This window comes from Hibiscus syriacus, unplaced genomic scaffold, assembly GCF_006381635.1.
Source record: "Hibiscus syriacus cultivar Baekdansim isolate YM2019G1 unplaced genomic scaffold, ASM638163v2 tig00110220_pilon, whole genome shotgun sequence".
Classification (NCBI taxonomy): Eukaryota; Viridiplantae; Streptophyta; class Magnoliopsida; order Malvales; family Malvaceae; genus Hibiscus; species Hibiscus syriacus.
Window position 1 is genome coordinate 676,006 of NW_024062634.1, and position 13,022 is coordinate 689,027.

At 30.9% G+C, this 13,022-nt stretch overlaps 1 protein-coding gene across 1 annotated transcript; it reads left to right on the top strand.

The window, feature by feature from the left end:
• The first annotated feature begins 10,421 nt into the window (after positions 1-10,421).
• On the top strand, positions 10,422-12,748 carry LOC120114158 (transcription factor TCP4-like). Its single transcript, XM_039135152.1, has one exon. It carries the CDS (start codon positions 11,002-11,004, stop codon positions 12,271-12,273), a length of 1,272 nt encoding a protein of 423 aa, XP_038991083.1. The 5' UTR covers positions 10,422-11,001; the 3' UTR covers positions 12,274-12,748.
• The last annotated feature ends 274 nt before the right edge of the window (positions 12,749-13,022 follow it).

A 13,022-nucleotide genomic window follows, 5' to 3' on the forward strand; every position in this document is an offset into this window, starting at 1 on the left:
AGCTCTGCAAAAAGAAAGTGTGATTTTATAAATTGTTTAATGGACTACTACAAGTATGTCTTAATGACATGTTTTCATCTATCTTTACGACACGTCTTCTTCTGTCTCTTGACATGTTTTTCGATCGTTTGGTCGTTATTTTTAATTTATCTTTTCTCTAACAGTTGATTTGACATCGTCACGACTGATTAAGATAACGCTTATCTATTATATTATTGATCCTCCCTACTTTAGACCATCGGATTGGATTTGGATATTTGTTTATACATTCGCAAATAGTTTTCATGTTGCTCGAGTTTGATTTGCGGTTTATCGATGATCTTTCAATAGTTTGATTCTCTTTTATGATTCGTTTGTCAACGCGATCAGATCTGTTTGTATCTATCTCTGTTCGAGTTTATTGTTTAGGTTTTAATCTTTCTTTGCATGGTCCTTATGTGATCTTGAGTTACTAATTTCGTTTCAATTATTATAAGAAAATATCTTAATCATATACTTAACCTATGATTATAATTATAAAACTTCATTGTAATTATAATACTTCTTATTTTAAATAAAATTAGTAATTTTTATAAAAAAAATCTTTTCTTATATAGCTTAAATAGAAAGGAGATAAAGTTAGCTTTTATATATTTTTAGTTTATATTATTAAAATGCGTAATTTTGTCTGAAAATTTTATTATATGATTCGTTTATTAAAAAAAACTAAACAAATATAAATTATACCGTTCTTTTCCTCATATCTAATTTCATATAAAATTATATTTCTTTTATTATTTTTTAATCTAATTTTTGAAAACCGAAGTAATTAATAAAGCATATTATCGCATTTGCTGCCTTAGATGTTGGCCCATTAAAAGGGGGACGTGGAAATCGGAGATGGTGGCACGACCGGCCAATCACTGGACTGCCACGTCACGGCCGTCGCAGTTCATCGATGCTAATACGTCGCCGTGTGCTTGGATGATGTGGATATTGCTTCATTTCACTTCCACGTCACCCCTTCAATTTATTTAATTAATTTACATCATTTAGTGCTTAGCATATGATCACCACTCTGACACTTCTTAAAAATACCAATGTTTATCCGAATTCGAAATATTAATTAAGTTATATTTAGAGCCGGCGAATTTGAACCAAATCTGATTATTTAAATCAATTTACTTGATTCGATATTCAATATATACCTAAATATGATAATTAAAGTTGAGCTAAAACTTAAACCAAAATCGATTCAAATTTTAGTCGGACCAATACTTTATATCTAATTTGATTTAAACATAAAACAAGTCGAATCGAAATAAACATGAATCGAAAGTAAACTAAATCGAAAATAACCTAAACTGAAAGCAAACAGAACCGACTTTAATCTAAATTGAAATTAACCCGACCCAAGAGTATTTCGAACCGTAAAATAACCCGAATCGAACATTGACCTAATTTTTAACCCGATAAATGAGTAAAAGTGACTTAATGATTTATTGTTATTATATATTTGTTAACAATATGATGAATAGTAAAATGATGTATATTTTATTCTATTTTTGCATTATATTACTAGTTTCCATTAGGGGTGTTCTAATTCAGGTACATGAACTTCGGGTACCCGAAATTCTAGAGACCCAAGTATTTGAATAGTTGATTGGTCGGCCCATTTCCCGACTCATGTGTTACGTGTACATGGTGTTCGAGTACCCGAATTTTATGGGCACTCGTAGTTCAGATAATCGGGTACCCGATTCCTAACATAAAAATTCACTTTCAGTGCTACTAATCTGCCTGTAGAATCTAACACTCCATGGGCACTGAATTTAAAACACAAACGTCACCCAAAAAAGAAAAGGCATAGTAGTAGACATTAAGCAAGCAAAAAAATTGTATCTTCAAAGCTGTAGAAATTTGCTGCTGCAATTGAAAAATTAGAATTCCGAGAAAAATTATTTTTCTCCTCATGGATTTTAACAAATAACCTCTGGGTAATTCAGTATGAAACGGACAAAGTTTCGATATTACTAACAGGATCCTCGAATTATTTTTTGTGGTGTCCTCTTGGACTTGCCAAACCCTCGATCATCACCTATTATAAGCTTAAACTGGTCGAGTCTCATAAATATTCAAGTTCAAGGAAGAGAAAGCAGCCAAGGCAACGACCCGAGCAGGCAAAAGATAAATCGAGGAAACAAACAAAACCAACAACTAAAAAGATAAAAACAACCCAGAATTCCAAACTAAGAACTTTACTAGAATCAAATACAAGAGAAAAGCATAATCAAAAGAATTGCAGTTCTTGTAGAAAATATCTTCATTTCTACATAAACAATTTGGAAAGACAGAGGATGTAACCGGGTACCCAAAAAAATGTAATTTTGTGAATCAGGCCTGACCCAAAAATGTCGGGTCGAGTAATTTTTTATAGATAATTATTTGATTTTTTTAGTTCTGGTCGTCGGGTCAACAGGCCGAATCAACCGGGTTGACTATTTTTAAACACCCTTATTTTTCACCACCTTTGATAATAGTTTAATGACCATCAGTGTCACGTTTGATAATAATTTAATAGTTTAATATTATTTTCTCTCGTTTAAAAGATTATCTCCATATTTGATCCGATAATTTAAAAAACTAAAATTATTTGATATAAATGATTATAAAATTAAATTACTACCCAACATTTTATTTTATATGATAAACTTTAATTTTCACCACTTAGATGGTATATTATAATTAACTTTAAAAGAAAAAAAAATCATTTTTTTACAAACACAAATTAACATGAAACACATATCTCAAATAATATATATATATATAAACGAAATTTAATTTAATTCAAGCGGTGAAAGTTGTTTTAAATAATAAATCAATTTAAACAAAGTTTAAATTTAATAAAAATATTATATTTATTATAAAAAATATTAAAAAAATTACACATGTATTATTTTTTAAAATTTAATATTAAATTTATAATTAAACATTAAACATATAATTAAAAATTTTAATTGAGAATGAAATTTATAATAGAAACTTTTATTTTTTTAATCAAATAATTCTCATTATATACTTTTCGGATCAGATCAATACAAAATTTAAGTTACAAACTCCAAGAGGGTATTAGGTTAATAAAGAGGGTTAATATTTGAGCCCTAAATTCCAACACAAGCACACATGGTGTTTATCTTATTTTGATCGTTATATTTTGATCATTTGCATTATCAATTTATTACATTTTGATCATCGAATTGTTAATCATCTTTAGTTTTGATGACATGACATGTTAGAAATTGATAAATTTATAGTTTGATGACATGTTTTTCCCATTCCCGTCTTCTATTGTTTAATTTTTCACTCAATCAAGAGCTACGCCCGAGTACGAAGAAAGTGACTGAATGAGTGAGGATGAAAAAACACGATAAAATTGAATGATTAAACTACACAGTAAAAAATTTCTCATCCTAATTCCTTACAATCCTTGAACACTACGTTGATAGAAGTATCAGATTGATGTAATATTAAGGGTAAATTACATTAGATACCACCAAACTTTAGGCCTCGAGTTGTTTATATTATTGAACTTTTAATTTTGTCAATTATAACACTAAACTTTGATTTCCGTTTCAACTATACCACTGAACTGTTAAATTGTTAACGAAACGATGAAGTGGATGACGGCTGTCGATGTAGACACCTCACCAAAACAACATCGTTTTGATATGGTTGTTAACAATTTAACAGCCCAGTGGTATAATTGAAATAAAAATCAAAGTTCAGAGCTATAATTGGCAAAATCGAAAGCTCATATGTATAAACGATACGACGACTAAATTTCAGTGGTATCTGCTATGATAGACCCTAATATTAATACAACGAAAGCTTAGTTATAATGTTTTGAAGATTCAAGACCGATTTAGAATATTGGCCATAATTCGGGACATATATATATATTAATAATATAAATTTTTTTATACGATCAAATTTTAAGGTGAGTATCATAAAATTTCAGGGCGAGTATGTGCTCACCCTAGCACTAATGTACATCCGCCATTGGTTAAAAGCTCTTGAAGATGGGCATAAAATAAATAACTACTGAAATTAAGCAATAATATGTATCGAGAGGGTTGGTAGGGCAATTTTTTTCATTTTTTTATTGTTGAAAAACTCATAGTTTCATTTTTTTTGTATTTATTGACGATGAAATATCTTCCTCTAAATCCCCATGATACAGTGGTGGAGAAGAATAAAGCTGATTCTACATTGGTCCGATGATTGATATTATAGATTAAAGTGACTTGAGGTTTTATGAGTTTTGAATTTAGGGTTGAATACTTATGGATTTTAAAGTGGTCTAGGTAAAAATCTGAACGGCTACAATGAAGGAAAAAGAGAGAGATAATGACACAAGTTCATTGATATCTTGATTGGTCGAATAGGACATAAACGAATGATAATTGCAGCAGGCGCATGACATAGAGATTAAATCATGTAACTTTCATACTAGGAGGAAGAAGATAAAATAAAAGAAAGAAGGAAAGAAAAGAGAAAACGACATGCATGAGACATTGATTCCATGTCGGTAAAAAAGTAGTCTACATGAGCAAATACGACTGTTGTGTCATTGTTCTATTTATAATGTAACACCCGAGGCCGAAATACAAACAAATCGAAAGTTTCATGAGTAAATTAAATAATTTAAATATCAATGATCAAAATAAGAGTGAAAATAAAATTGAGATGATAAATTTATCTGTTAAAAATATAGTATTCTAAATATTGATATTTTAGTCTCAGGTCACGAGCCTGCACGGTAATCTGAGAAGAAAGGACACTTTCCTTTCAGCTTACATGGCTTCATTGCAGCGAGAGCTACTTTTCAAGCTCACTGCACAAATATAATTTGCAGTATTAACTATAAGAATATAAATATTTTTTTTTTTAAAATTATTCATAAAGTTTAAACTCAAACACATTATCTATCTATTATATTTCAACGACCAGCCCAGAAAATACAACAAATAAATCCAATGGTTAAAATTTATGATTTTTTAGACTGAAAACTACGTATTTAATATTTAAATTATCCGTTTTGGTTCAGTTTAGTATTTAAACTTTTAATTTATTTTAAAAATCATATGTAACATATAATTTGGGTTTCATTTTAGTACTCGTTGTTAAAAACTTAACACGTTTAGTATCTAAATATTAGCTTTAATCTGTATTAGTACCTAAACTTTCAGTTTTCTTCAAAAACTTAACGTTTAGTTTCGAACGGGATATTAAAATGAAACAAAACCTAAACTTTAAGTATAATTTTGAAAAAAAAATAAAAGTTTAGATACTAAAATAGATTAAAAGTGATTATTTAGGTACTAAGAGCGTAATTTACCCTTATTATTTTTCGGTAGCATAAATGAATGAATGTCATAAAATTCAATGTATATGTCTGCCTGAAATGTCTGGTCGAGGGCACAATTAATACGTTTATACAGACTCATTCACTTTACCATTTCTTCAATCTGTTTCAGACTTTGTTTTACTTTGCCGTCTTGCACGGACATGTTGTTGTTATAGTAAAAATAAAAATAGTAATATTTAATATCTAAATAAATAAAAATAATGTTCGACTATTTATTTGTGAATCGTTCATATAACGTTTGTTTATTAAATAAAAATAAGTATGATTAAATTTTTTTGTTTATATTATAAACGGACGAATATGAATATATATTTGTTCAATTTGTTTATATTCACGAAAAACTCATTCAAAAGTTTGTTTGTGGCTTGTTTATAAGTTCGATCATCAACTCATTTACCCGAATCTCATTTTTCTTTTATTTATTCTATATTTTAAATATTGGTCCATATCTGGATTAAATTGATCACAATATGAACTTTGAAGTTTAAATTGTGAAATTTAAAGCGTTTAAAGACTAGTGGTGTAATTTAACTAGTTTTTGGCTTGCTAATAAAAGTAGGGATGTGCACGGGGCGGGCTGAGCCAAGCTTTTGGCCGCCCCGAACCCCACCTTAAAGTATATATGTAAAACCCGGTCTCGTCCGAGAAATTTTATGCTTTCTCTGCCTCGAACTCGTCCTGATTTTTAGACTAAAAACCTAACTCAAATATATTAATATTTTAAAATAATTAAAATAATATATTTATCATACTATATTTATAAATTATTTATTATATTTAAAAGGTTAAATTAATATAATTTATATTTTTAATAATTAAATAATATATTTTAATAATATAAAAAAAATCTTAAAATATTATTTATAATATAATAATAATAACCGGGTTAGGTCGGGTCGTAGATTTTTCACCTTAAACCCAGGCCCAACCCAGCCCGAGCCCCGAAAATTCAAAAAAAAATCGTTCCGATCGGGTTGGGTCGGATCGTGACTCGTCAAGTTTAGGTATTTTGACCATCCCTAAATACAAACAAACATGTTGACAAACATATATGAGAACTTGTTGGCATTAAATAAACATGTTCACAAACGCTAAATGAAACAAACTCTATAACCTTCAAAAATAAAAATAAAAAACAAACAAAAATATGAAATCAAAAGTTTGAATGAAATCGAACCATGCTTTAACACTTTTAAATATAAATAAACGAACATTAATATAATTTTTTTGTTCGAGTCTGATTAATTTGCACCTCTATTAATTTTGAAAGATATTTAAAACAAAATAAATATTTTAAAAAAATTTAAATAGCACACTTTAAAAATTAATTCATTATACAATGTAAAAATAAACGTGTACTTGTACTTAAATGAAACATGCTTAAGTTTTGCACGAATTAACTCACCTTAGTAGTTAAAGGAATTATTGTTGTTCCTAAAGGTTACGGATTCGAGCACTAGTGACTACAGCGGAGTGATTCACATAAATTAAAGTTTCTTCAACTCTTTTTTATTAATGATCAACTTAACCCCACCTCCCAAAAGGCCAAAACTTTTAATTGTTTCAATTAGGCTTAATTATTTGTTTCTTTTATTCCTAATGTTTGGCATTTCGATTTTTAGGCTTAATTATAAATATAATTATGGTAGAGGTGAATTTCTAAAAATTTTAAAAAAGACGAACTTATAAAAATTCATGGGGGTGAAAATAATTTTTTAATCGAAAACACAAAAAAAATCTAAAATATATATATAATAAATTTTAATTTTTTGGGACTACGACTTCTCCCATCCACTCTTTTGATCCATCTCTAAATTACCTTTATCAGGTGAATTTCTCAAATAATACAGTTGAAAAAAAAATTGTTCGAATAAGGCACTCTAGAAATTATTTTATGAAATATAGTGAATGCTACAGTAAACCCGAAGACGCAATGGAGTCCAAGCGACTTATACATAAATTTGGGGGAGACGCATGGAGTGCAATGCGTCTCCCATATTTTTCATCAATTTCATTCTTATGTAAATGTACAAAGGGTAAATTACACAATTAATCATTAATTTTATTCTCTCTCCAAATTAATTAAATACAACTGTATTGTTTTGGACAACAATTTCAATTAGAAATTATGTAAGCACGATGTTGGTTTCTTTAGTACACAAATTCAATGCTAGAGTTGATGGATCAAATTGGCTTCTATATAACAACTTGAACAATGGTCGATGAGTGATCAAAATAGGAGTAAAACAAAAGTTGAGTGATTAAATTGAAAAAATTAAAAGTATAGTGAGTGAATTTGGAGAGAGAGTAAAGTTGAATGATTAATTATGTAATTTAGTCTAAAAAATATGGGAGACGCATGGAGTGCAATGCATCTCCCATATTTTCAAAGGGTAAACTACACAATTAATCATTCAATTTTACTCTCTTTCCAAATTCACTCATTATTTTTTTAATTTATTCAATTTAATCACTCAACTTGTATACGAAAGGGTAATTTTTTCACTTTTTCATAAATGTACAAAGGGTAATTTTTTTTTGGAGTCCGTGTACTAAAGAAACCAACATCGTGCTTACATATTTTCTAATTGAAATTGTTGTCCAAAATAGTATCATTATGATAATATCTCGTGTATTTTAAATAAAAATAGTTTTATAATTAAATTAATGTCAAATATATTCGTAATGCCAATTTAAATAGAATATTTAGTAGATATAAAGTTTATATATATATTTACACTACTAACATAAAAATATGAATGATTAATTGTGTAATTTACCCTTTGTACATTTACATACATGTGTCCCCCCAGTAAGTCGCTTGGACGTCTTCGGATTTATTGTAACTTTCACTCTATTTCACGAAATAATTTCGAGAATGCCCTATTCCAACAATTTTTTTTCAAATGCATTATTTGAGAAATCCATATAATTATGATTGAAATTCATCACTATAAAGTACAAACAATCAAAATATATTTGAAATTAAAATTTATTGAATTGTTATTTGATTCGATCTATTGGGGTTTTTTGGTCAAAAATAATGTGCATTATTTTTCACTTGTTAATTATTTGAGAACTAAAATGTCACATATTTTATGGGTAAGTTATATGTTCAATACTTCATTTCTCACTTTTATTCCGTTTTAATCACTCAACTATTTTTTAAAATCACACGTAATGTTAAATTTTAATTTCATTTTTTGTAACATACCGTTAAAAAATTAACAAAATTACTGGTGCGATATTGTTTACTTTTTCCGATGATGATGTGATATTATTTTACGATGACACATCAACGTCACCATTAACGACTAGTAGCTAAAATGAAATCAAAACTAAATTTTATGTATGATTTTGGAAAACAAAATAGTTGAACGGCCAAACAGAACACAAGTGATAGCCGATGTACTGATTCTAAAATTTAGCCTATTTTATATATTAATAATATATGTTAATATAAGTAATTTGAAATATAAATAAACAAATAAGAAGAATACAGTAAAAAATACAGATAAATTGATACGGTGTAGTCGCTTTCATTCGTAAAAGATGAATGGCCGGCGAATAAGTGAAAGGGACTACACCTATACCCCATGGCAATTTCAACTGTTTTTTTTATAAAATTTTTAAAATAATTTTTAAATTTAATTATGTAATAATTAACTATAAGAGGGTGTTTGGATTGGGGAAATGGAATCGACATTCCCTCGTTTGGTTAGTTCGGAAATCTCATTTTCGGTAATGTAAGATTATCAAATAGTGAATTTTGGGGGTATATTACCGAGAATGTCATTACTTCCCTTTCCTTAGATATTGTTGGATTACTGGTGTTTTGGACTAAAATTCCCTTAATTTTTTTTCAAAAATATCATTCTTATGTCATTGAATAATAAAAATTCTACGAATGTTAAATTATAAATTTATCCTTAAATTATTTTAGATTTACAAAAAAAAATCTATAATTAAAACTTTATATAAAGTTCAGGGGTTAAAATAAAATTTTACCCTTTCATTAAACATTTTTTTACATTTTTAATTTTGTAAAAAAATTATATAAATATTATGAATTTAAATTTTTAAAGAAAAAAATATAAATATTTTTCAACTTGTAATATTATAAAAATATATAATAAGGACAATTTGGTCAAATATACATTCCAATAATCTTTTATTCATTTAACCAAACACGATAATCTTACATTCCTGCTAAACCAACCAAACACAAAATACAACATTCTCAGTAATCTTATTCCTTGATAATCTTACATTCTCACTGATAATTTTACATTCCGTGAACCAAACACACCATAAGATATTAAAGTCTAAAGATAAGTGCCATACACGCGACAAAAATGCCATTGTCTTGAGTTGATTAAGAAATTATTAAAAAATAATGTTGTCAATAATAATGTATATTAAAATATATTAATAAAGTGAATATTTAACTTCGCGAGTTCAGTTAAATTAATGAATATTGCTTCTTAGTAGAATAGGGAAATGGAGTTTTAAAAAATTTATTCAGGAAAAATGAGATTTTTACCTTCAATAATTGATATTATTATAGTTTTGATTCTAATTTTAGTTTTAATTTAATTATTAATTGTCACATTAATTTTTGCATTAAATATTAATGAAAGGTGGTTTGATAAGAATCACTTAAGCAGGTGGTCATGATTGATAAAATTAAAAATTTAATGGTAATATTAGAATATCATATAATTATGTGAACATAAGTGTAGTTTATCTAAATAATAATAAATAATAAAATCACGATCTATAATAGTTGGTTTAAATGGTAAGCAGGTTGATGTCTCTTAAGTAAAATTTCGAGTTTGAATTATCATGCATACAAAAAATTTATATTAAAAAATTTATTTACTAAAATTAAATATATGATATAAATTGATATAAATTAATCAAAACAAAGTCTTAAAATGGAGACTGATTGTGGCATATAAAAAGAAAGGATCTATTCATTCAATCTGATATACCCAGAACAAAGCATCCAAACACTCTGCCACTTCTTTACCAGTGGCATCATCATCAACATCAAGGGTTTGTACAGGCCAAGAAAAGAAGTGAAATTACTACTCCCTATACTAGTTATTAGCTATAAGCCCCACCCCTAAACACTTAACAAAATCTCTTATTTTTCTCTCTTTTTGTTCTGGTAGTGTATTTTCCCGAGAAAATATTTGTTGAGAAAGAAAAGAGCTTTGTTTTTGTTGTTGGGTTGTCCTGGTTAAGTTGGTGGCTAACCCATTTCTGTAATTTGGTTGCTGAATAGAATAGTACAGATAAAAGAGAAGACCCAATTTGCCAAAAGCCGAGTTTTGGAAGATGGGTTAGGCTGGAAATATAAAAGGCTGGTGTTTTTAAGAGTGTTTCTGGCGAGGCTTGGTGGAGGGAGCTGGTGGTGTGTCCTCCATTAAAAGCTGGAACAGGGAAAGCACAAGGAGTTGAGCCTGGATCCACAAAGGCATCATCAGCAACAAGAGGGGCAACAGTTGTATGCAAGCCTGGAAACTCGAGAGTGCCCGCCGCCATTGAAGAAGCGCTCGTACTTGCCGTCGACCCAACATGCAAGGAAAATGGGGGACAGCCACCACCAAGCTGCAACATCGTCAAGATTGGGGATAAGGCACGCCGGAGGGGAGATCGTCGAGGTCCAAGGTGGTCACATTGTTCGGGCAACCGGAAAGAAAGACCGTCACAGCAAAGTTTGCACTGCTAAAGGTCCTCGGGACCGACGTATTCGTCTCTCGGCTCACACCGCCATCAAGTTCTACGACGTACAGGACCGCCTTGCCTACGACCGTCCTAGCAAAGCCGTGGACTGGCTTATAAAAAAGGCCAAGCCCGCCATTGACGAGCTCGCTGAGCTACCTCCTTGGAAACCAGAAAGCTTCAATACAACAATTGCTAAACCTAGTAACGAAGAAGAACAAAACGCCATTCACATCAACCATGGTGGAAACCTCGTGGAAAACCTTGCTGCCGGGCCGGGTACTCGGAGGAGAACGGCGACAATAATGAGGAATGAAGTTCAAAATCTTGAGCAACAAGAAATGGGAGATAACCCTAATAATAATTCGGGTTTTCTTCCACCTGCTTTAGTTTCTGATGAGATTGCTGATACTATAAAGTCCTTTTTTCCATTGGGATCTTCGACTGAGACTCAGTCTTCTTCCATACAGTTTCAGAATTATCCACCGGATTTGTTGTCGAGGACCAGCAGCCACAGTCAGGATCTTCGGCTTTCACTTCAGTCTTTCCCGGAGCGGATTCTTTTGCATCACCACCACGCACAAGCTGCTGCTGCAGCTCAGGCACAGCACAGTGAACCCGTTTTATTATCTGGAACCAGCCCATTAGCTGGTTTTGATGGATCTTCTGCTGGATGGGAGCATCACCACCAACATCCGGGGGAGATTGGAAGGTTCCAGAGATTGTTTGCCTGGAATAATAGCGGCGCTACTGCTGATACTGGCGGTGGTGCTGGCGGCAGCGGTAGTGGTGGTGTAGGAGGATTTCTCTTTGGCACTCCTACATCGCATCCGATGCCGCCGTCTTCTTTTGGCCAAAACAGCCAATTGTTTTCTCAGAGGGGACCCCTTCAGTCCAGTAACACGCCCTTTGTTCGTGCTTGGATAGACCAGCCGATTTCCACAACCGACCAACAGCATCACCATAATCAAATCCCAGAAAACATCCATCATCAAGCTGCTCTATCTGGCATTGGATTCACCACACCTGGTGTATTCTCTGGATTTCGCATTCCGGCACGATTTCAGGGCGAAGAAGATGAGCACGACAGCATCGCCAATAAGCTGTCCTCTGCTTCTTCTGATTCTCGCCATTGATCATATCAAAGAAAAGCCAAAGTCTTTACTTGGTTAGCCTTCTTTCTATTTCCATATATAGTTTTGAATACCATATATTGCACTTACAAGCTTTTCTGCTTATTTAAGTGATTGATCTTTCGCACAGGTGGATATTCGATCGTTGACAGTTGACTGTGAACTCAATGAGGAGATAATGTGATAGATTCACGAGTCAAAGACTGGTTCGAGGGAAGATTTTGGTCACTTAGAATCAATGGCCTATTGCCGTGGGAAGGAGAAATCTGGGTGGATTTCAGGTTTTTCGATCCCCGGTTATATTTAGTTTTTATCAGCTGATTGCGTTGTAGCTTAAATTTACATTCGTGTGGGCTCTTGGAGCTTAAAAATGGTTTCCGTTTCGTTGGACTTGTGTTTCATGTTGCCAATCAAATTGTTTGCAACGTTTGCTACTGTTTCTTAGTGTTACTACTGAGATGTGAACCTGGTTTGTTTTGCATCTGATTTGATTCTTCCCTCTATTAGGACTGACTCATTTTAGCATATTTGTTCGTTCTTTCGAAAATTATCATGAAATAAGGTAACCCCTGATCAGCCTCAACCTCGTCTTTCATTCCCCCCCCCCCTGTAATTTCTATTCATTTGGTGAATTTATTTTGTCTATCCCTATTAGTTAATAGGGAGTGCCGGATTAATTATAAGATAGAAAGTAGAAAAATTAATATTGTGTTTAACATATAAAATAATATTTTTTATAAAAAAATTTATAC